Genomic DNA, 23,192 nt, shown 5'->3' with positions numbered 1-23,192 from the left:
GGAACATAAACCAGACGCTTTATTCCCTTTGAGTCATTGAAATACTTACGGTAAAAAGTACAGGTCAGTAAGCCACAAATATAAATTTTATTATAGTTTGTGGGGACTCGTCAACGAATCACATGTTGTGTACTTTTGCTAGATCAAATTAAGCTAGCATTGCCTACCTTCATACAATGTATGAAATTTGGTGAAATGAAATACATCAAGCATAAAACATTCTTTAACAAAACTTTAAAGTGTTTGAAAATAAAATACCAGGATAATCATCAAATGAGCCGCACCATGAGAAAACCAGCGCAGTCTGGTCAGGATACATACTATTCGCTTTCAAACCCTACTGCAATTAGAGAAACCATTAGCGAACAGTATGGATCCTGACTAGACTGCGCGGATGCGCAGGCTGGTCTGGATCCATGCTGGTTGCAAATGCACTAAGTTGGTTTTCTCATGGTGTGACTAAAATTGTTTTGACAAAACGCTTCAGCTGAATCTAAACAATTTACAAGTTATTGAGGGAAATATATCTGTACCCTAGTTACAGATGTATGCAAGTATAAAATCGATTAAAATGGTCAAAGTAAGTTTAAGTAGGATTAGTGATCTTAAACATTTTTATAGATTTATAAGAATAAAATTAAACATGAGTGTACCGTTTAAATGGTATTTTAAGTAATTACATGATCAAAGAAATTTACCTGTCATCGTCACTCACGATCAATAACTTTAAACCCTGTAACCGCGGTGTTAGTCATATGTTACCGGTGAGGTAATCATATCTTTGAAGTGCAAGGTTTTTTTTTCAGGAATCATTCGGTACAATCATGTGTAAGCTATGAGAACTTTAATGATGTATGAGGTTTTGCTATATGTTTGCTCAAAATAAGTGCACGCGATTTTTTAACAATACAAATAATGACCTTATTTATAATGCGTCTGGTACATTTTTTCTTAGGGACATAAAATACCGGTCACCGTGGCCCAGTGGTTAAGGCGTCCGCCTCGGGATCGAGAGGTCGAAGGTTCGAGCCTCATGGGGAGCGTTAGTCCGGGGGATGTTTGTCATGAGACTCATTCCGAAATGGCCGGTTCGTGAGCTGCGAGCTAGTTAAATGAATGGTTACCGATTTCTATCCGCCTGGCGCCTGGCATAGTGGTAGAAGTTGGGAGGTAATTGGTACGCACAATAAAAGGTGTCTCATAAGTCAAATTGGCTGGCCCTTTCAGTAGGGGTGACACTATAATAAACAAGACCTTTACCTTTACCTTTAAAGTACATTTAGCTTTTTGTTGTTGTTAAATCTTAGTTTTGATGATTGCTTTCTCACATATTTGCCAAAGGTTTGAATATTTGGTTCAATTAGTAGGAAGTAATATTGAATCTATTTTTATTACTTCCATTCATGGCGCTGATCGTATAAAATCATGTGCAATATTGAAAGTAGTGCCTTCTTAGGATATCATTATACAACAGTTGATTTGTTTTAACATCAAACTTAAAAGTTATGGGAGTTTTAAAGTTAGATATTTTGTACGGAATTGACCAAAGTTCTCACATCAACTAATAACACCAATAATTTCATCAAATTTATTTTAATCAATGTAATAAAAACATACAGTAGCACAATCAAAGTAATAAATTAACACGTACCACAGTTAATTATGCAAATGTTCTGAACACAGTAAGCTTGACAATATAAATAAATACAAATTTATTTTGCACAATATATTTATTTATATTCGGAAGTATTAGAACTACAAAAATAAATCACAGATAAGTGAAATTAGAAAAGTCCAACATTTTTACATTTGCAGGTATACTGTTTACCATTTAATACAGCCATCTTGTATTTCAATAGTCTTAACATAGTGATATGCACTAGTTCTTTTTTTCTCTTAAACATGTGGACAGGATTAATTCCCCCCAGTCTCTTGTATTTTCTGTTTCTATTCTATAATGTGCATTTTCATACGTTTAACGTATCTTACACATACATACTAACATATGCACTTCCAGAGATCATTGCACGAGTGATATGTGTTGAAAATACAACTGATTGAAAATAATGGTTCTAGGAACCTATAAAAATGCATGCACCTTTAACAAAAATTGCACTAACATATTAATGACCTTCTGATCTTTACAACTTCTAGGAACCTTTTAAGAAAGCTTTTCTCTATATTGTTGTATTCTCCGAAAGTGAGAAAAGCTTAGATAAAGATCCCCATGTTTGCTAAGGTACTCTGTACCTATATATGGCATACAACTATTTCACGAATAAAAAATTTAAATATTTAAAGCTGTAAGGTCGAGTGAAAAACGTTGTCACCAAAACACAACTCAAGAAGAAGTCTGCCATTTAACTGCGACTAATTTCATGAAAATATACCTCAACGATTAAATGAGGAACATTGCAATATGATTAAGTAATATTCTCGAATCTACAATATACATTTTATACTATAATCATGTAGTTAACTTCATATACACTGAGATGTTAATTGTAAATTTCCAAATGGAGAAGTAGTTTAACACACGTCTTGAAGTTCAGACGGTAAGACACATTTTCTTCAACGAGACTGTGTGTGAAAATCTAGATCACAACCAGAGCTGACATTGTAAACATATAAATTGCATATGACAAAAGTCAATCAGTTGGGTAACCAATGTGATTTTATCAATCCATAGCCGAATTATGCGATACCATGTATTACGTTCACTATATTTGATTAAGATGCCAGTGCCCTTTCTTCCAAGACAATAGGACTTTGCGTGTATCGGCTCTCTACACTAGGCACGTGTCTATTCTCAGCTAGGTTAGTCGGACAGACCTGTATCCAACGAGTTCTCTCTCTCTCTCTTCTACTCTGTCCCTCTGGCTAAATTTCTCATTGTCTGTACTAGTTAGTGCCCTAAGTGACTGGCTTTGTTTATTAATATGGTGCTATATAAATCTGTTATAATAATTTCAGCGTCATACAACTTTTTAGTTTGACTTGCTATTTAAAATCATTATCTTGCATAAATTTCAATCTTCTGTTCTCATAAATGAGACAATCTTTGATGTCAGCAAACAAGCGCAGTCTTTGTACTCTATCCATTCCGGCTCTGACGCAACTTCGCAGGGGTCGATTTAAAGCTAGTTTGTATTAGCTATCCGTGGGTATTCAACGGCGCCAGCGCTTCACGCCCACTGTATATGTCACAAGTAAAGTTTGTTCAGTAAATTCATACATGAGTGCAATTTCAGTCCACCTCACATTCTGTGTCTGACTCCTCGTGGATAGATTCCTACAACGAGAAACGATAAAAAGTAACTATTTATTAAACTAAATGGTAAATCCTAAATATTACGAAATAAGCAAACAATAGTTTTTCAGGAAATCTTATCAGCTGGTGTTCCTCAACAAGGCGGCCCACTGTTGATAAATTTTAACAAAATTTTGAAACGGAAAGAATCTATCTCTTGTGAAACTTAGATTGATACAGATATTCCATTACAGAAACGAAAATATATCATAACATATATAGCGAAACTTACCCATCCACTAGGTTGACTCTGTATCCATGGTTTAATAGTAGAGGAGAAATATCGGGTTGCATTATTCTTCATGACTGTTCCAATAGTTTTGCCGGCGCCGGCGAGATCCATTGTGGCTTTCATAATGTATGTGTACCATGCTACCTGTGAAGTGGAATAAAATTAAATTTAGTATGCTTTCAGTAATTGAAAACACTCAAAGATATATATCCGAAGAAATATCGTTCTGATCCATACTGTCTCAGTCAGAACTGCTCACAATTGTTGAAATAAACATTGTGTAATGATTTAACGCTCTACCCAGGCTTTATTGTAATATAATCGAAACATTAGTGGACGAAATTTTTAAAATGTCCCCATAGTAATTTTGAAAAGATAAGTGTAATGTGTTAAGTTGAATGTCTGTCCGGCTGGTCGTCGAAACATTAAATAAACCTGCACTCTGGACTGACTAACCTGTTCCCAGCCGACTGTGTTTGAGATCTCTCGATGTATAACTGTCCTAAAAGTGCTGTAATCTTGGGCTCGGACGATGTTACATATAATCGGTAGTATGGTAGTGGAGAACTTCATTTTGTTGCCCTACAAAGAAAGAAAATGATGTATATAACAATTCCTGTCCAGCATGTGTTCCACAAAATACTCTAAGTATGAAAGCCATGTATAAATTTTCTATTTTTCAACATTGTATAAAAACGGCAAATATTTCGTGTACAGGCAAGATCATAATTATGTTACTAGTATTATATTAGAGCTGCCCGGCATGGCTGGAGCCCCGTTCATGGTTTTCAACAATTATTTAATGTACAAAAAATTCTTTTTATAATATCAAGGATCATTTTGAAATTTTGAGTTTGCTTATATCTGTAAATATAAGATGACGACTTACACGAGCAAACAATGTACCATCGATTTCGTCACCAAAACGCCGCAAGTCTGTCAGCAGCTCTTGTTCAAGCTCTGAAACATTCATTAAAACTGCATATAATTCAAAACTACCTTATAGCAAAATTTAATAAAACAGAATTGTGTTCCAGTTGTTTATTAGAATGTAGGTACTATGAACTGAATTTTACATAAAGTAATTAGACCAATAAACAAAGATCAAAAATAAATAAAAAAGAATAAAACCATACAAATGTATATAGTCTATACTTGATCAGTTACTCTGAAAAAGAGTTGACTTATATTCTAAAGGTTCCGTACAGGAAGACGGAGTTTTAAAACATTACCAGAACAATAATATTCATTGCTTACGTGACAGTCTTCTGTCTTGCGATCCGACCCTAAACCCGTTGAATTCTTCTGACGAACCAGCACTCTCAGACTCGATTCTGCTCGCAATGCTATCGCCGATAGCTGCAAGGCGTTTGGCGACGTCATCCACGCGACGTTGTTGCTCGTGCTGACAGACGTCACCGTACTCGAGATCGCTCTCTCCAACAATTACTCCACTAGGTGGCGCATCTGAAACGCATTTACGTTTAGTTACAAAAACGCTATTATAAACAGTCTCATATCGAGTTTGGAAATCAGTAAAATCATATTTATATATGATATCTGCATCTTAATTTATGATCCATAGGAAGGGCGTAACTACAGTTAACCACAATACGCACGTGCGTATAATTTTTGCTGACTCATATGTCGCACTTTGGTTATTTAAAAAGTCTACTAAGTTATTTTGAAGTTTTATTAAAAAGTATTTTGTAACAAAGTGTTATAAAACATGATTGTGAGAAGGTTTCAGATTAAACTTTGAGATTCCTGCTCAATCTTGTAGTGTAAAATGTTAACAAATGCTTATAGGCCTATCATATGTTAATCAAGTATTGCAAAATTATAATTTAACATAAGGCAAGTACCTGCGTAATCAAATCCATCGATTTCAACTGTTGGAGACAAGTCACTGATAAAGGCACCGTGTGCTTGATGTCTTTCGGAACGAGGCGAAGTTCTGTCAAAACTCCGCGGCTTACACTTTTTCAAGCCCTCAAGTCTTAACTTAGATGTGTCCGGCCTTGACCCTGCACGGAAATTTGGTGTTACTGAGCTAGATGTGCGGCCTTCGGGGTCAATTAAGCTTCCAAATATCTCAGTAATGGAATCATCAGCGTCAATGAATTGCTCTTCAATCGCTTGCATATGCACTGGCGCTGGGTGAATGTCTATTGGCTGTGACTTTTGACCGGTTTTGTTATTATCTGACACGCCCTCTCGTTCTAAAGAAGAACCAGAATTAGGCTGACTAGAACTACTCGTATATTTCCCGCTAGTTTCTGCTGATCCTTTGCCCTTCCTGATTTCTGAAAAATACAACAATGAATACATTATCACCAATATGTCCGTGTGATCTATAATACACATATATGAGATACATGTTTGGATCAAATCCATTCGGTAATAACGGAAGAAGAATGAAAGTGAATCAAATCTTAAAGAAATGCTTCTAAGTAAAAAGTGGGGAAGAGTAAAAAAAATACTGACTCTAGGAATACGGCATTACGGTTAGAAAGAAGAACTATTTCAAGTCTGAAGCAAATCCATCACGTAATAACAGAAATAAAAGGAAAGTGCGTCAAAACTTAACCAATTAGTTGACGCGGAAGACTTAATCTTGAGGGCCTCGTGGAAGACTGACTTTGTAAAGCTGTATTATTATTTCTACAAAATTGTATTATTATCATTATGATTTTATCATTATCATTATCATCATCATCATCATCATTATTACTATTACTATATTATTATTATTATTATTATTATTATTAAAACCATTGCTTTAAAAGTGCATTTCTTTTTTTTTTCAACAACACAATATGAGGTCACTTTCTTCAATGAATATTAATATCAAATCAAATTTGATCACATTAAATTATCAGTAACATTAATATAGCCTTCAACATTCTATATCTATATCATAATTGAGTTCAATATTGATTTATCCTCTTTATCATTTCGACCTTGAGCATATATTAAAAGTCGGTAGAAAAATATCTGTATAACATTCTTTGTAAACACCCGTTTAAATTCTACTATGACGAAGCAACATTTTTATAAATGATTTCAAAATTGAATAAAGGCAAGAAAATTCATTTCGATTTTTCTCACTTTAATTAAATCAAACTCATCAAATGGTCATATTTTTTTTAATTATTTTAACATTTTATATTAAAGGCCAATGTGAACTAACTACTTACTGTTAACATTCTGTTTCAGAACCAACAAAGTCTTAGATTAATAATGTAAGAGCCGGAAACAGCACTGCGTCATTATTCACAGTAAACTATTGCTAATGGTCTATTTTCATTAAACATGTAAATGATTACATTAAGTTTCATCGGGTAGTTTTGAAAGAACCATACCTTTATAGGTTGATGCAAGTTTACTTATATTTATATATTATGTACCCTTTAGTCACATATCGTTTACGTATATTTGAGTCTAACCAATAGACGATTACAGGATGCGATTTGGGAATTCAAACATTTAATCTTCCTGGATTTCATTTTCGAGGAATAGTCACGAACCTTTCTGAAATCTGATATTATTTAATATGCGACAGTTGTTCTTTTAAATACATAATTTATACCGACAAGAGATACAGATCAATGGATAACTACTAACCCGTTTATTTCCCAACCTTAAACCAACACAACTGATTAACGATTAATAAAGGTTTAGTCACAATGAAAATTCAGTTAAACAATAGAACACAGTCGACTTATAAACCCGCCAAAGAACCGGCCCCAATTTCACAAAGAAACATAAGTAATTTCTTAGTAAAGTCTGTTATTTTGAAATCGTGTTATTACTAAAGTATTTTTTTCTATACTTCGTGTTCTGTAAAATTCAGAGCTGTTGTTCTTTGAAATACAGTGCAACCTCTGTAGAGCAACACCCTTTTGGAGATACAAATATTGACTGTTATGTAGAGGTCGTTGTTCTTGAGAGGTAAATTTGATAGTATATTTCGGCTTAGGGAAATTTTGATCATCCTGTTGTAGACAGGTTTTTTGCTTAATAGAGTGCCGCTCTGGAGAGGGTTGTAATGTAGTCATATACGGTTCTGATTAAGATGGAAAAAGTCAACTCTGAAGCTAAGCAATTACTTAAGATTTTTGTGAAAATACAAATACATCTTATCTTATGCTTAAAACGCAATCGATATTTTTCAGTAACCAACGAAAAAAAGAAGAAAGAAATATAATCAAATAACATAAAATAAATAGAGCTCTGTGCAAGATAAAAGAAAGTATTTTTCACTTTGGCATCAGGATACCTACAGCTATAATCTGTGATAATGTCATCAATGGATTCCTATTTCGTCAGCGCGTTTTGGTTTTCCTTGTTATTTGACCTTGTTTATGATAAAGCAATAATATGATTTATGTAATAGATACTCTCCACTCACGTGGGGTGCGATTATGATAATACAATAAACTGCTCTTCTTTGCATGTTAAAATATAGCCTACCTGTATACTAGTACAATTAAATGCACTTACTTGTTGGCGCCTGTTTTCTTCTAAAACTGTTTCTGATTGTCTTGAAGATACCAGGGCCTTTGTTTGACTGTGGCGTCGCATAATTACTATTTGCCGTTAAACCACCATTAGTAACACCACTTCTGTGGTCCCTTACAAATGCATCACCTTTTGTGATATGGTTGGTATTGTTATTACCTTCTTTCATTTCTATAACGTCATTTGGTGTATTAAATGCGTCACGAGTTGCAGACTGGTTTGGTTTAACTCGACCAGTTGGTGATTTATACTTGTTACCCTTACTTTTCACACCCTTCTCTGTTTCATGGTCTCTGTCTCTTTTAAAAGTAAGAATCAGTCTTTCTTTCATTCTTTTAAAAGTACTTTTCTTTTTACGATCCGGCTGTATGGACCATTGATCTTCGTCTGTGTCTGGGGACGGATAAGTTCCGGATTTCTGCGAAGCGGTCCTTTCGAATTCGCTGCGCGATTCGTTTGTCTCGTGCTTCCTACGCCGAGATTCAATAGGTTTCTTTTGCGAAAGAACTGTATCTGTTCTTGGAAGAGTGTTATACTTAGTCCGATCCTCGGTCCGAACGCTTCGAGTATCACGTTTAGCGTCAGTAATGACTTTAACCACTGCTATTCCGTCAAGATCATCGACTGACTGGCGGTTTGTGGCGATCTTGTACGAAGGCGTTCGTTTTACCTTCGTTAGCTTTGGCGACCGTTTCTTTCCAGCCACCATATTAGGGTTTGTATTCACATAGTCTTTCTCGTCGAATTTCTTCGGAGTTGCGCTATTTGAGCCATTGGCTAACAGCGAGACTCTCGTGCCATTTGAGAGCAATGAGTCCCTCTTTGTCATAGGTATTGTCGGATTTCTCTGTATATTTGTCATCATGGTTCCATGTGACGCCACTGAAAATAAAACAACAATAAATTAAAACTTTTAAGTACGTCTACGTCTTAATGACCAAAATAAACATGTTTATAAACACCAAAGAATGCCCTTTATGTTTGCAAACCCCAGACTTCTGAAAAAAATGACACCATTTAAATGAGAACATTTACTGTTTACGTCTTGGTATAAAGTCTGAATTATAAAAACATACTCTAAGGCAAGTATATTACACTGAATTCCTACTTCATAGAGATGCATTTTTCTTTTGTTCCAATAAAGTAAGAAATCAATATAATATGTTACATATATATACAGTAGATAAGACAGACATGCGTGAATCATATCTAGCATTCAGAAACAATGTGTGATTACATATAGTATAAGAAGTATTTGTAGTTGATAAGTCAATGCAATTTAAACAATGCCTAACTGATAATGAAAATAATTTAATCAGAAACTTTCCGTTACCACTTAGGCTAAAATGTTAGGCCACACAAATCCGATTGCACCGAAAACCGAAACAAAATGTATGTGCTTTACTTGCTTGATATTTCTATTGAAAGATGTTGAGCAGTCCTGTAACGTTTACATAAATCTGGTAAAATAATGATCTAGAATACGAACGTAAATCTAGATACTGTTTCAAACATGTACATAGTCACGAAATCAATACTAGTATTTGTTTTAAAAATTTCTATCAATGACCACTTCATTATCAGCTATATACAATTCTTCTGTAAGAAAATATCAAAATCACTATAAACACAGGCAAAACGAATCCAAAATAATTCATGATTCTTACAAAATATAAGTTTGTAAATAATTATAATACCTTCAGTACTCCCGTGGCCCATTCAGTTGTCTGTTCGTATTAACTTTTTATAATGAGTAGTTAAAATAAATATTAAACTACTTCAGACTTAAAATCGGTTGTTTACCCCCTTTTCTAAACAGATCAATTGAAATACAACAAATGAAATGAAAACATTAGATCTATATCTAGTATTACTGTGTTAATGACCTGACTTGATTATGTGTGTTTTATTGTTATCACAATATATATAAGGTATTTTTAGAAGAAAGTTCCCCATATCGATTCAAAAATTCCAATGTGACTAAACTCATTAGTTCAGCTGATGTCAATAAACGTATTTACTTTATAGAAAATCAAGCTGGGGTATATACGTATTTTGTCATGTGTAACCACTTTGAATGTCATAACATGTTTGTCTTGATACCAGGCCAATATTCAAAAACAGTGATGAATAATTACGTATGTACCTATTCAGGAACACGGGTGGTTTCCTATCTGGAAAAAATGACCACATTATCGTTTGAATTTTAAATATTTCAAGTATATTTACGTTATATTTGCCGTCTATTTAGTATTATTGGGTACTTTTATTTGGGGAACACATTTTCTAAAACAGAAGTTTTAGTGTTTCAGTCAGCGAGGCGCAGAAAGGGAATCAAAATAGTAAAAATAATAATAAACAAATTTAAATGAAAATAATATATAAATTTTAATGATAAACTATGCGATAAAACAGTTATAATATGTAATGCTCGTGTGTTACCAGGATATATCAGAGCTAGGGGTACATCTCGTTATTTTTCTCTTCACATATCTGTCTCGGCCTACCGGCCTCGACGATATGTGCAGAGAAAAATACCCTCGATGTACCCCTAGCTCTGATATATCCTGGTAACACACTCTCACACATACTATAACTATTACTTATCTGGTTATGTAACAGATAAAGAAAAAACGGAAATAGATATGATAGCTGTATTGCTAATCAGGTGGATCTACTTTCTCTTTGACACGTTTGTCATACTGTGGAATACCTGCGGAAGACAGAAAATTCCGAAGTAATAATCATAACAAAGTTGTTTATAATATATCCGTATCATAAAAAGTCCGACTGTCATGTGAATATGACATGGACAGTTTAACAAATTCAAAAGACAAAATGGTGTCATTTTCAACGCCTGAAATTTAACATAATTTATTTCAGCAGAAAATATGAATACAGAAAACCTTACCTCATGGTATAAAAGTACTGATATTCTATATTTGTAAATATATTCCAGATCTGCCCAACTGTTTGTTTATCTTGAATAATGGGGAAAACCTAACAAAGTTGACACAGGTAAAAGTATAATGTAATTTTACTAAAAATAGAACACCTGACAGGTGTTGTCACATCCGGTGTAATACCTGTGATCGATTCGTCATCGTAACACTTCGATCCAAAAATAAACTGTATATATATAGAGAACATTTTAAAACAGATTTATCATTTGAATATGCGGATGTCTGGAAGAAATGGCAGACTGAGTCAATATAAACTCGACGCGCATTCCAAGTTGTTCCTTTTTAATTACCAGTGTCACTGAAAGAAATTTCGATCCACTTATCGCATAGTGTGGCAATTTTCCTTTGATCTTTGCAGCATGTTATACATAGTAACACACATTATTACTACAAAACTGTGCTGATATCTTACAAAACTGTTGCGATATATATCAACACGGAAATCTCTATGGAGTTTCATATAAAGAAAAAAAGTGTTCCGATATATATCAGCACAGTAAAACTGTTCCGATATATATCGGAACACTTTTTCTCTATTGAGGTCCTATCAAGGGAGTATAATTTTTTCCTTTCAAAGAAAAGATGATTTTAGCTCCAATTTACAGTTCACAGAGAAAGAATTGTCACAAACACCTACATTTATAAAGTAAAAGAATAAATAAACTAGAATATTTCAAAAACTCGATAGTTATTGCCAAATTCAGAAATACATGAAATATATGAAATTCTGAGATTTCTCAAATGTTTCTTTTTCTTTGATTTTTTTTACAAACAAAACAACAAGTTTTACAATATGTCTGGCCAATGAAATGCAAAGATTTAAAACCAATGCAGAAATTTGTTGGGTACTTTTATCTGGGGAACACATTTTCTAAAACAGAAGTTTTAGTGTTTCAGTCAGCGAGGCGCAGAAAGGGAATCAAAATAGTAAAAATAATAATAAACAAATTTAAATGAAAATAATATATAAATTTTAATGATAAACTATGCGATAAAACAGTTATAATATGTAATGCTCATGTGTTACCAGGATATATCAGAGCTAGGGGTACATCTCGTTATTTTTCTCTTCACATATCTGTCTCGGCCTACCGGCCTCGACGATATGTGCAGAGAAAAATACCCTCGATGTACCCCTAGCTCTGATATATCCTGGTAACACACTCTCACACATACTATAACTATTACTTAAATCATGCTGGTGGTCCTTGCAAATGAACCTTAACGCACGGGAGGAAACTGAACCGAATACCATGTACGCTCGAATACCATGTACTGTCTGTAGTTCAACAAAACGATAGCCATTACATTACTTAACTAACCCACTTTTCTCTCCTTATATTATAAATGAAAAATCTTAGAAGTGTTTTCCCGTGTTCAAGTAGAAAAATATATAGTGATATAACAACAGTAAAAAACAAACAAGATCAACAGCAATTAACATGTACTGTTCTTAATGAAATCAGAACTAAAGTAAAGACTATTTTTTGTCTGATTTTAAGATATCGTTGACTTCGATGAGGGTCCGTCTCGGATGGGTTGTAATCAAAGAAGTCCCTCGCACGAAAATAAGGAAAATCAATAGGATTTTAACTTAGGATAGCTTGTTTTACATGTAAGATCAGATATCTTTCACCAATGGCAACTGTATCTTTCATTTTCACTCCTAGCTACACCATTCTTGTATAATACTGCATGGTGATCGAGTGTATGGTGTTCAAACATGGGTTTGCTACTGGGTTAGGTCGCCACGTTCCTTATACACACCAGGACGGGAAATGGTAAAACTTCCATTCTGGCGCAAATGATGGCGAATTATTCTGCAAAGCGAGTAACCAACTCAGTGCGTTTGTGAAATAATCAAGACATTTCGTTTTAAACATGCTATTAAGTAAAACAGTTTATCAAACATGCAACTGTATTTGAGAATTTTATGTAGAATATACAATGAGCAATCAAATCATGTTCGTATATTTGTTAGCTATGTATAGAGATAGACCCTAAAATTTTCAATGATAGTAATACATTAAATAAAGTCTAGAAATTGATTTCCAAGTCCTTGAAATAACCAAAAATGATTTCACAAATGTGAAGTTTATGATAGTTTGGTTAATATCAATAACAGAAGTTTTAATTTTTAATTTAAAGTTGTGATCCACAAAGAATGACAACTCTTGCCTTGAGATAAAACTTGTAAGCAGAGTTATCTATTAGTTTACTTCCCTTGTAATTACACAATTGAGTGGAAAATGAAAACTGTTTTAGACACAATATACTTTTTTGCTCAACAGAAACATTTAGGATTTATTTATTTGTGTTTGATTTAACCCTCAAAACATGGTTCCTATGATTCTGTCAACTTACATATGGTAAAAAATTAACTTTTAACAAGCCAATAATAAAATGAAGTACCAGTAAGTAAATAATAGTGCAGATAATACAGTTTTGCTTGTATCAAAATGTCACAATAGAAGCACTTTTGTAATACAGAACACCTGGTAGGATTAGTAAAGTTGCAATTATATTGATCTCTATTTCCTATGCCTACCATGTACATAGATTTGAAATAATCTACGTCATCTCGGCCTGAATGGGATCTTTAAAGACTAGACAATTCATTTGGCTTTTATTCTCATATCTAACATCAGTGATACCATTTTGAGGTCCGTCGAAATAACGCAAAATATCAAAAACTGTCAAAAAAAAAAAAAAAAAAAAATTAAAAAATTTGCATGTCTGCAGAGAGGCACGCTGTAAGTCACCATGGTCACAGTCTATACTAAGCAGCTAATCAGCAAACTTTCCCAACTGATTTTTTTCTACGCTCAACTTGTCTTAAGTAGCAACTTGCCCCGAACAGCCAGACTGTATCTGTGACTCCCCAGGGTAAAATATCAATACCTTTAAAGTGGGAAATTAAAGTACTTTTATGTAGAGATGACCTTAAACTCCGTTTGGCCTCACTATAGCAAACACTACGTCAGATAAAGATACTTAGATAAAAACAAGGCTGGACTTATATCATAACTGATTCATATCTGTAGAAAATGACATCTTTTTACATGTGAAAGGATATGTAATAAATTCTTTGTACGTAGGATAATATATTTATCAGTAGTGACTAATGCTAAAGACAGGTAATCAATGACAGAGGAAAGACAATTCAAATTGTCATCTTGATTCCACTTTACAAACACAAACACATTATGTCCCTCACGGTGGCCAATCGTACGAAGACACGTGTATAATTTCAGTTTTAACAGAGCTGTGATACTTAGTTACCTGATATATCATGCTATAATGCACCTGTCAATATTTTGCCCGCCCAGGGGGGCAGCGGGCTGACCCAGGGGAATTTGACATTTCAAAAATTTTGTTGTCTAAATCCCCACCCTAGAGACAACCTTTTTTTGTCTAAATCCCACCCTAGAGCCTGGTTGGTACATCAAATGTTTGTCAAATTCCCGCCTGTCGGGAATGGTCTTCTGTCTAAAGTCCCGTGTATGCCCGCCGCTCCCCCGGGCGGGCAAAATATTGACAGGTGCATAAAGCATATAAAGTACGATTACACACAGGCTCGCCTGCTATTGATCTGTTAGTGAGAAACCATCTTTAGCTTTGACCTTGACTAACTGACTGACCCAAGAACGGAAGAGGCCATCTACTAAACATATGCCATCATCCTATTGTGTTGACAGTCCTATTTAGTTATTTCAAGTCTCGAGGTCAGTGTGAGCTCCCGAAATTAACGGGGCCATCTACTATCCACAGGCAATTATTATATCGGCATTGACAGTCTTCGGTCCAAGCATGTATAATTGATTGGAAACTATTTTCAGTCTCGGGGTCACTTTGACCTTTCACCTACGACACCCAAATACTATATGGGCCATCAGCAGACCATATACGAGCACCCTTTGATATTTTACAGCCACTCTCCAGATATCAATAAGAAACTTTGTCAGTCTTGAAGTCTTAGTGACAAGTAGTCACGCACTCGCCACAGGTAATTATGGAGGCTGATTTCTGCCGCCCCCGCCTGAACGAAAGAACGACGTTTTCACATTTGGCGTTGTCGCGTTCTGTAGTGCTGGCGCCCCCGCCAGAACAACTTTTTCCTCTTTTGGCGTTGTTTCGTTCCCTCGTTCTGGCACCCCTACCAAAACGGTACTGTAAAAGTAGAAGTTTTTGCGATGGTTTAATTTTCGCTATATTCGCGAGGCCATACATCTCGCGAAAATTAATCCTCGTGTAAATATTCACCATTAGAATAATGCTACTTCAAGTAGGATACCATTTTCACAATTTCGCGAGTATTAAAACCTCGTGAAAAAGTCAAAATTCCAAAATCGCGAAATGTTGACCTCGCGAAAATATGTGCTTTTACAGTATAACGAAGAATGCAACGCGTCAGAACGACACTAATAAACTGCGCCTAAAAACGTCTTTCTTAGCGTTCTGGCGCACCCGTCAGAAGGTTCTAGGTGGTCAAATGGTTTTACACTTATTAATGTGACGGACGGACAGACAGGGCAAAAACAAGATGCCCCCCCCCCCCTCCCAAGTGTGTGTTGGTGGTGGGGTGGGGGAGGGGGGACTTAGCTAGTCACTAGCAATTATCCTATGAAGTTTGACAGTTGATTCAAGCATTCTGCTGTTACTGACCAGAAGTAATTTTCAGTCTTGAGGTCACTGTCACCTGAATCCTAGACCATGCAGGCTGATCTTGGTCTCCACTGATTGCAAAAGCAGAATCACTTGCTGTCAGCAGGCTAAAGGTTAAAAAGAAAGTAGAAAGAAGGTAAGGTGCTACCAGAATTTGTACAGCAACTTAGATATTTGGCCACAGGACACTGGTGCTCTACCTTCCTGTCACTGCACATGGTTTGACTTTTAGTGATTTTTTTTCCTGAAATATATCCAACATGTTTCTGCACTTTAACTGTCTTTTTCACAAAGTCAAGGATCATAACTCTAGCCTGACTAAGACAAGGACCGTAACTCTGACCTGACTGAGTGAAATTACAAACAGAACACCAGGTGCACAACTTCACAGATATATAACAATTCTCTGTGTTGTATGACTCTTAAGTCAAATACTTTTTGAGATACATGGGACACAAACTTCAATGCCCTTAATGCATATTTTAGCTCATGGCTTATTGTTACAGGTGCACTTAAATTCAAAAATGAGTTTTGGAGATTTTTTTCTCTCTCAGAAAACATTATTATTGCAATATATTTAAGTGTTTATGGCTCGTTATACTCAAAACAAGTGGAAATGGTATGGTATGTATGTGCCACCACTGAGGAGAGATCAGTTTATAAAGGTGATGCCAGTTCTTGATTTTCTATACAAAACTAACACTTTAAAATCAATTTTAAACTGAACCCAATTCAACTAATGAGGTTACATGCTACAACTGTTTCTTTATTTATGCATCAAACATGTTTTTAAATAAATTTTGCATAATCCAACAAGAATGATGTCCTCCGTCACATGCCTCGCGAAAATGCTTGATGAAACAATATTATGGAGTCCAAAAAGGGAATCTATGCCAAAATTAATAATCAGACATAAAACTCCTGCTAATATGTACAACTCCATTAGATGCTGATGATGTATATCAACTTTCATTTGAACTGAATGGAAACTGCAGGGAGTCCAGTACACAAATTTCAAATTGTGTTTAATATCATAGCCTTAAAAAGGGGCATAACTTAAAACATCATAACTAGACATGAAACCCCAAGAATATATACATGTCAACTTGACACTGATGATGCATACCTACTTCCATTTTAACTAGCTGGAAACTGTAGTTGTATGTAGTTGCAATACTGTTATTCAGTAAACAGTTTTTTAACAAGAGGGCCATGATGGCCCTATATCGCTCACCTGAGCAGAGTTGCTTGCTTGAACAAATTTCTTAGCTTAAGCATTAAAAACAAAAACAACAGGGCCATGAAGGCCCAGTATCGCTCACCTGACCTACTGACCTAAAGATATGACATGAAGATTAACATTCTGACCAAGTTTCATTAAGATATGGTCATAAATGTGGCCTCTAGTGTTAAATAGTTTTTCCTTTAATTTCACCCAGTGACCTAGTTTTTGACCCCACATGTCCCAGATTCGAACCTGACCTATAGGTCATCAAGACAAACATTTTGATCAATTCCCATGAGTTTCAAACTTAAAATTAGGTCTCTAGAGTGTTAATAAGCTTTACCTTTGATTTGACCTGGTTACCTAGTTTTAGACCCCACCTGACCCAGATTAGAACTTGACTTAAAGATCTTCAAGGTTACCATTCTGATCAAGTTTCATTAAGATATGGTCATAAATGTGGCATCTAGAGTGTTAACTAGCTTTTCCTTTGATTTGACCTGGTGAACTAGTTTTTGACCCCACCTGACCCAGATTCCAAACTGGCCTAAAGTTCATCAAGATTAACATTATGACTAAGTTTCATTAAAATATGGTCATAAATGTAACCTCTAGAGTGTTAACAAGCTTTCCCTTTGATTTGACCAGGTGACCTAGTTTTTTTACCCCACATGACCCAGATTCAAACTTGGCTTCGAGGTCATCAAGATAAACATTCTGACCAAGTTTCATGAAGATAGGATCATAAATGTGGCCTCTAGTGTTAACAAGTTTTTCCTCTGATTTGACTGGGTGACCTTGTTTTTGACCCCACATGACCCAGATTCAAACGATCATCAAGACAAGTGAGTTGAGTTTTACGGCGAATCAACACAAAATGGTCATATATCGCCGGAATCATCAAGACAAAAATTCTGACCAATTCTCATGAGTTTCAAACTTAAAATGTGGTCTCTAGAGTGTAACAAGCTTTTCCTTTGATCTGGCCTAGTGACCTAGTTTTTGACCCAACATGACCCAGATTCTAGCTTGGTCTAAAGATTATCAAGATAAACATTCTGACCAAGTTTCATGATGATAGGTTCATAAATGTGGCCTCTACAGTGTTAACAAGCGTTTCCTTTAATTTGAATGTGTGACCTAGTTTTTAACCCAATATGACCCAGATTCAAATTGACCTAGATGTCATCATGGAAAACATTCTAATTCTCATGAGTTTCAAACTTAAAATGTGGTCTATAGAGTGTTAACAAGGTTTTTCTTTGATCTGGCCTAGTGACCTAGTTTTTGACCCAAACTCAAATTTGGCCTAGGAATCTGACCAAGTTTCATGAAGATAGGGTCATAAATGTGGCTTCTAGTGTGTTAACAAGCTTTTCCTTTGATTTGATCAGGTGACCTAGTTTTTAATCCAACATGACCCAGATTCGAACTTGGCCTAGATGTCATCAAAGTAAACATTCTGACCAAGTTTCACGAAGATAGGGTCAACAAGAGTGCCAGAATGTCGCAATATACGCCCATCACAGTAAATTTCTTTACACTAGCACCTGTATTTGCAAATGGAATTTTAATTTTGTGGTAGTAATTATTGTAATTCTTTTGTTTTTCTAAATCCACATAAAAACTCCTTACCAGGTAGAGATACCTTAAAATACACCTAAAATTTGAAGTAGCATCTATGTTGTACCACAGAAAAGTGGTCTTGGTTTTTCCCTGCGGTCAATTATAAAAAAGTTACAATATAAGTTATTTATAGTAACAACTAAGGGAAGTTAATATTAAAAAAAAAAAAGAAATCCCCCCTAAAAAATTTGTAAGTCCACACAAAAATCCTTACAAGGTAGAGATAGGTCAAAATACACTTCAAAATTGGGTGTAACATGCATGTTGTACTACAGAAAAGTGGTCTCGATTTTTCCCTACGACTAGTAATGAAAAAGTTACAATACAAGTTATTTATAGTAACAACAAAGGGAAGTAATTCTAAAAAATTCTAGGGACCTGCGCATGACACTTCGTCTCATGATGGTGTACAATTGTGCCAAGTTACATCAAAATCCCTCCATGCATGAAGAAGAAATCCTTCGGACAAAGTCATTCTTATATCTGACCTTTGGCCTCTAAGTGTGACCTTGACCTTAGACCTAGGGACCTGGTTCTTGCGCAAGACACTCCATCTCGTGGTGGTGAACATTTGTGCCAAGTTATATCAAAATCCCTCAATGCATGAAGAAGAAATGCTCCGGACAAAGTTTTCATTCTTGTATCCTTTGACCTCTAAGTGTGACCTTGACCTTAGACCTAGGGACCTGGTTCTTGCCCATGACACTCTGTCTCATGATGGTGAACAATTGTGCCAAGTTAAATCAAAATCCCTCCATGCATGAAGAAGATAAATTATGCTCTGGACAAAGTCATTCTTGAATTTGACCTTTGATCTCTAAGTGTGACCTTGACCTTAGACCTATGGACCTGGTTCTTGCGCATGACATTCCGTCTTATGATGATGAACAACTGTGCCAAGTTTCATCAAAATCCCTCCATGCATGAAGAAGATATGCTCTGGACAAAGTAATTCTTGAATTTGACCTTTGATCTCTAAGTGTGACCTCGACCTTAGACCTAGGGACCTGGTTCTTGCACATGACACTCCGTCTCATGATGGTGAACAACTGTGTCAAGTTTCATCAAAATCCCTCTATGCATGAAGAAGATATGCTCCAGACAAAGTCTGTGGACGCTGCCCGCCCGCCAGGGGCGTTCCCATAATACGTCCCGTTTTTCAAACGGGTGTATAAAAATGTGTCCTCTAGAGTGTTAACAAGTTTTTACTTTGATCTGACCTGGTGATCTAGTTTTTGATCCCAGATGACCCAATATTGAAGTCGTCCAAGATTTTATTGAGGGTAACATTCTGACCAAGTTTCATTAAGATTGGGCCAAAATTGTGACCTCTGAAGTGTTAACAGTCACTACGTGACAGGTGAGCTAATAAGAGCTGTCCTAAGACAGCGCGCTCGACTTTTCTCAGTGCTTGACTCTGAATTAGAGCTTTGCCACTTAAAACTTTAATCAAAAAATGTAAGTTAAAAAGGGGCATAACTCTGTCAAAATTCAAATCAGAGTTATGGGGATTGTTTCTCCTTGTGCAGACTTTGATAGTTATTATCTATTTTAAGTTTCAAGTCAATAGCTTTGAAAGTGACAGAGATATTTGACTTTTTTAAAAAACTTTAACCAAAAATTCTAAGTCAAAAAGGGGCATAACTCCATCAAAATTCAAAGAGTTATGGGGATTGTTTCTCCTGGTGTAGACTTTGACAGTAATAACTATTTTGAGCTTCAAGTCAATAGCTTTCATAGTAACAGAGATATTTGACTTTATAAAAAAGTTTAACCAACGGCGATGCCGACGCCGACGCGAGTGCAATAGCTAACTAGAAATGTGTCCATGGGACACAGATGCTCCCACTACATGACAAAGGACAGGGGCCATAACTCCTACAATACTGAATGAATCCGGACGCGAAACCCCAGGTGTACAACTGCACATGCTGACCAAAATTCCTGTAAACTTTGGTGATTCTAGGTCAAATACTTTTGGAGCTACGCGCAACACAACATTAAAATGACCAATTTTTAACTAAGTCAGGGGCCATAATTCCTACACGACTGAATGAATCCGGACGCGAAACCCCAGGTGCACAACTGCACATGCTGACCAACATTCCTGTAAACTTTGGTGATTCTAGGTGAAATACTTTTGGAGCAACGTGCGACACAACATTAAAATGACCAATTTTTTACTACAATGCAAGTCAGGGGTCATAACTCCTACATGACTGAACGAATCCGGACGCGAAACCCCAGGTGCACAACTACACATGCTGACCAACATTCCTGTAAAGTTTTGTGACTCTACGTCAAATACTTTTGGAGCTTGGCGCAACACAACATTCTCGGAAGGACGGACGGACGGACAAATCTATATGCCTCCCATCCCCCCTAAGTGGGGGCATAAAAAGGGACACAACTCTTAAGAAAGATATTCGGATTTGAAATACCCAAAAACATGCACATGTTTACTCCATATTGGCGATGTATACCAAGTTTCATTTGAACAGTATTGAAACTGTAGGTGTAGTGATCTCAAGAAAGTATGATCAGACAGTTCAAACACTATATGCCTCCTTGGCCTTCGCCTTCAGATAAAAGGGCTGTTACGAAATAGGCTGACAAAATGGTTAACTGTGCAGCTGGAACCAAATAAGTATCATTAAGTTGACTTGAAAAAAAAGTCTACTGTTTTTGTGAAAGAGAAAAACACCTTTAAAATTTTGATGTATTTATGTACAAATAATATATAAAACTACACAACATTGAACAGAAGAGACAGCTAAGATTGTAAAACATGATAATCTACAGTCTAGTAACATCAAGTGGTTTATTACATAACTTATAACATCTTAACACAGTTTATACATCAAGCAAATCATTGTGTAACTTACTATATCTTAACAAATGATGCAACAAAATCACAACACCAAGTAATAATACCCGTCTCCGACCAGTTACCTGGACAAATATCATTGTCGGTCCCCTCTTAATATCTACCCATCCAACACACATCTATCCATGTCATATATGTTAACATTTATAGTCCTGAAAACCTTGTACACTTCCCGTCAGTTATAAACAGGAAATTACTTTTTAACCTTAAAGTATATTCAAGTAAGAAACAGGAAATTAAAAGGACATAAGTTTTTATTAGATCTATCACTGTAAGCACTTAAAGTTGTCACAAAAAATATATCTGAAATAAAGTCAATAATTACTTTGTTTTGACATCATTTTTCAACAGTTTTTCAGTTATGTAATGGCAGACAGTTAACTTAACCAGTGTTCCTGGATTCTGAACCAGTACAAACCTGTTCTCAGCAAGTAAATGCCCAACTACCGCATATGAATCAGAGGTGGAGGATGAACTATTTGAGACACAATGTCTTCCATCAAATCCTCATGGAGAACATAAACCTTGCCCAGTGATCAAACTCACAGTCAGTATCTGCACTTTCCCTATTGAGCCAAGCATGCAACTAGTAAAAATAAATAAAGTTTACTTTATTCAGATGAAAAACAAAATCTGACATACATTAATATATGTCACCATCAAAATTGTAAGAAATATAGGCATTTACATCTCAGTCATATACAAGAGAGCCATGATGGCCCTATATCGCTCACCTGTTATCATTGCACTTGAGGTCCTCAGAAAAAAATATCTAAGTCCAAAGGACGGTAACAACAAAGGGAAGAAATTTAACCAAAAAGAAAAAAAAATTCTTACAAGGTACAGATATGTCAAAATACACCTACAAATTGGAGGTACCATCCATGTTGTACCACAGAAAAGTGGTCTCAGTTTTTCCCTACGGCCAATAATAAAAAAGTTACTAAAAATAAGCTATTTCTAGTAAATTATTGTAAGTGAAGAAAAGAAGGATCTGCCAAATAAATCTGTTGACATAAATGAAATTTCAGATCAGTATCTTCATTAGTTACGGAGATGTACCCATTTTAATTTGAAATAAAGTGAGGTAATTTGACATAAAATCAGTCCATAGTTATCTACCCTGATTGGCTCAGTCCAACTAATGACAATAATGAAATTTCAAATAAGTACTATAAGTACTTACTGATATAAATACATTTTGATTACAATCAGGGAAGGTAATCAGATATAAAATAACTCTGAACCTACGCTTGGATCTGATTTGTCATGGAATCCAAGAATTATTGTTGTTGAAGTTATTTTGGAAGTTTGTATCAAATAAAACCATAAATGAAGTCTCTATATGGCTTCAAAAGCCAAAATAGCCAATTTTGGACCTTTAAGGGGCCATAACTCTGGAACCCATGAAGAAATCTGGCCAGTTCAAGAAAGGAACCAAGATCTTGTGGTGATACAAGTTGTGTGCAAGTTTGGTTAAAATCGAATCATAAATGAAGCTGCTATTGTGCAGACAAGGTCAAAATAGCTAATTTTGGCCCTTTCAGGGGACATAACTCCGGAATCCATAATGGGATCTGGCCAGTTCAAGAAAGGAACCGAGATCTTATGGTGATACAAATTGTGTGCCAGTTTGGTAAAAATCAAATCATAAATAAAGCTGCTATTGTGCAGACAAGGTCAAAATAGCTAATTTTGGCCCTTTCAGGGGCCATAACTCTGGAACCCATAATGGAATCTCGCCAGCTCAAGAAAGGAAC

At 35.5% G+C, this 23,192-nt stretch overlaps 1 protein-coding gene across 4 annotated transcripts; it reads right to left on the bottom strand.

Annotated features, from left to right (window-relative positions):
- Positions 1-1,574: 1,574 nt before the first annotated feature.
- On the bottom strand, positions 1,575-21,637 carry LOC123551839 (uncharacterized). Of its 4 annotated transcripts, none has more exons than XM_045341056.2 (8): positions 21,498-21,637; positions 8,049-8,948; positions 5,408-5,848; positions 4,800-5,009; positions 4,432-4,502; positions 3,999-4,124; positions 3,543-3,686; positions 1,575-3,292 (listed from the first exon to the last, which is right to left on the bottom strand). In XM_045341056.2, exons 2-8 carry the CDS (start codon positions 8,929-8,931, stop codon positions 3,248-3,250), a joined length of 1,920 nt encoding a protein of 639 aa, XP_045196991.2. In that variant the 5' UTR covers positions 8,932-8,948; positions 21,498-21,637; the 3' UTR covers positions 1,575-3,247. The 4 variants fall into 4 exon arrangements, with proteins under 4 accessions (XP_045196991.2, XP_045196988.2, XP_045196990.2 ...); XM_045341053.2 differs by having other exon boundaries at positions 21,431-21,566; XM_045341055.2 differs by lacking the exon at positions 21,498-21,637 and adding an exon at positions 10,978-11,174.
- Between the last annotated feature and the right edge of the window lie 1,555 nt (positions 21,638-23,192).

Source organism: Mercenaria mercenaria, chromosome 4 (assembly GCF_021730395.1).
Source record: "Mercenaria mercenaria strain notata chromosome 4, MADL_Memer_1, whole genome shotgun sequence".
Lineage (NCBI taxonomy): Eukaryota > Metazoa > Mollusca > Bivalvia > Venerida > Veneridae > Mercenaria > Mercenaria mercenaria.
This window is presented reverse-complemented; position numbering and strand designations above follow the sequence as displayed.

Excerpts from the sequence above, each read along its gene's own strand:
- LOC123551839 (XM_045341053.2), bottom strand. The coding sequence starts at position 21,551 with ATGTGTGTTGGATGGGTAGATATTAAGAGGGGACCGACAATGATATTT. Across the intron at positions 4,503-4,799 it reads GCAAGACAGAAGACTGTCAC|AGCTTGAACAAGAGCTGCTG; the intron begins GTAAGCAATGAA and ends TGAATGTTTCAG. Across the intron at positions 3,293-3,542 it reads AGAGTCAACCTAGTGGATGG|GAATCTATCCACGAGGAGTC; the intron begins GTAAGTTTCGCT and ends TTCTCGTTGTAG.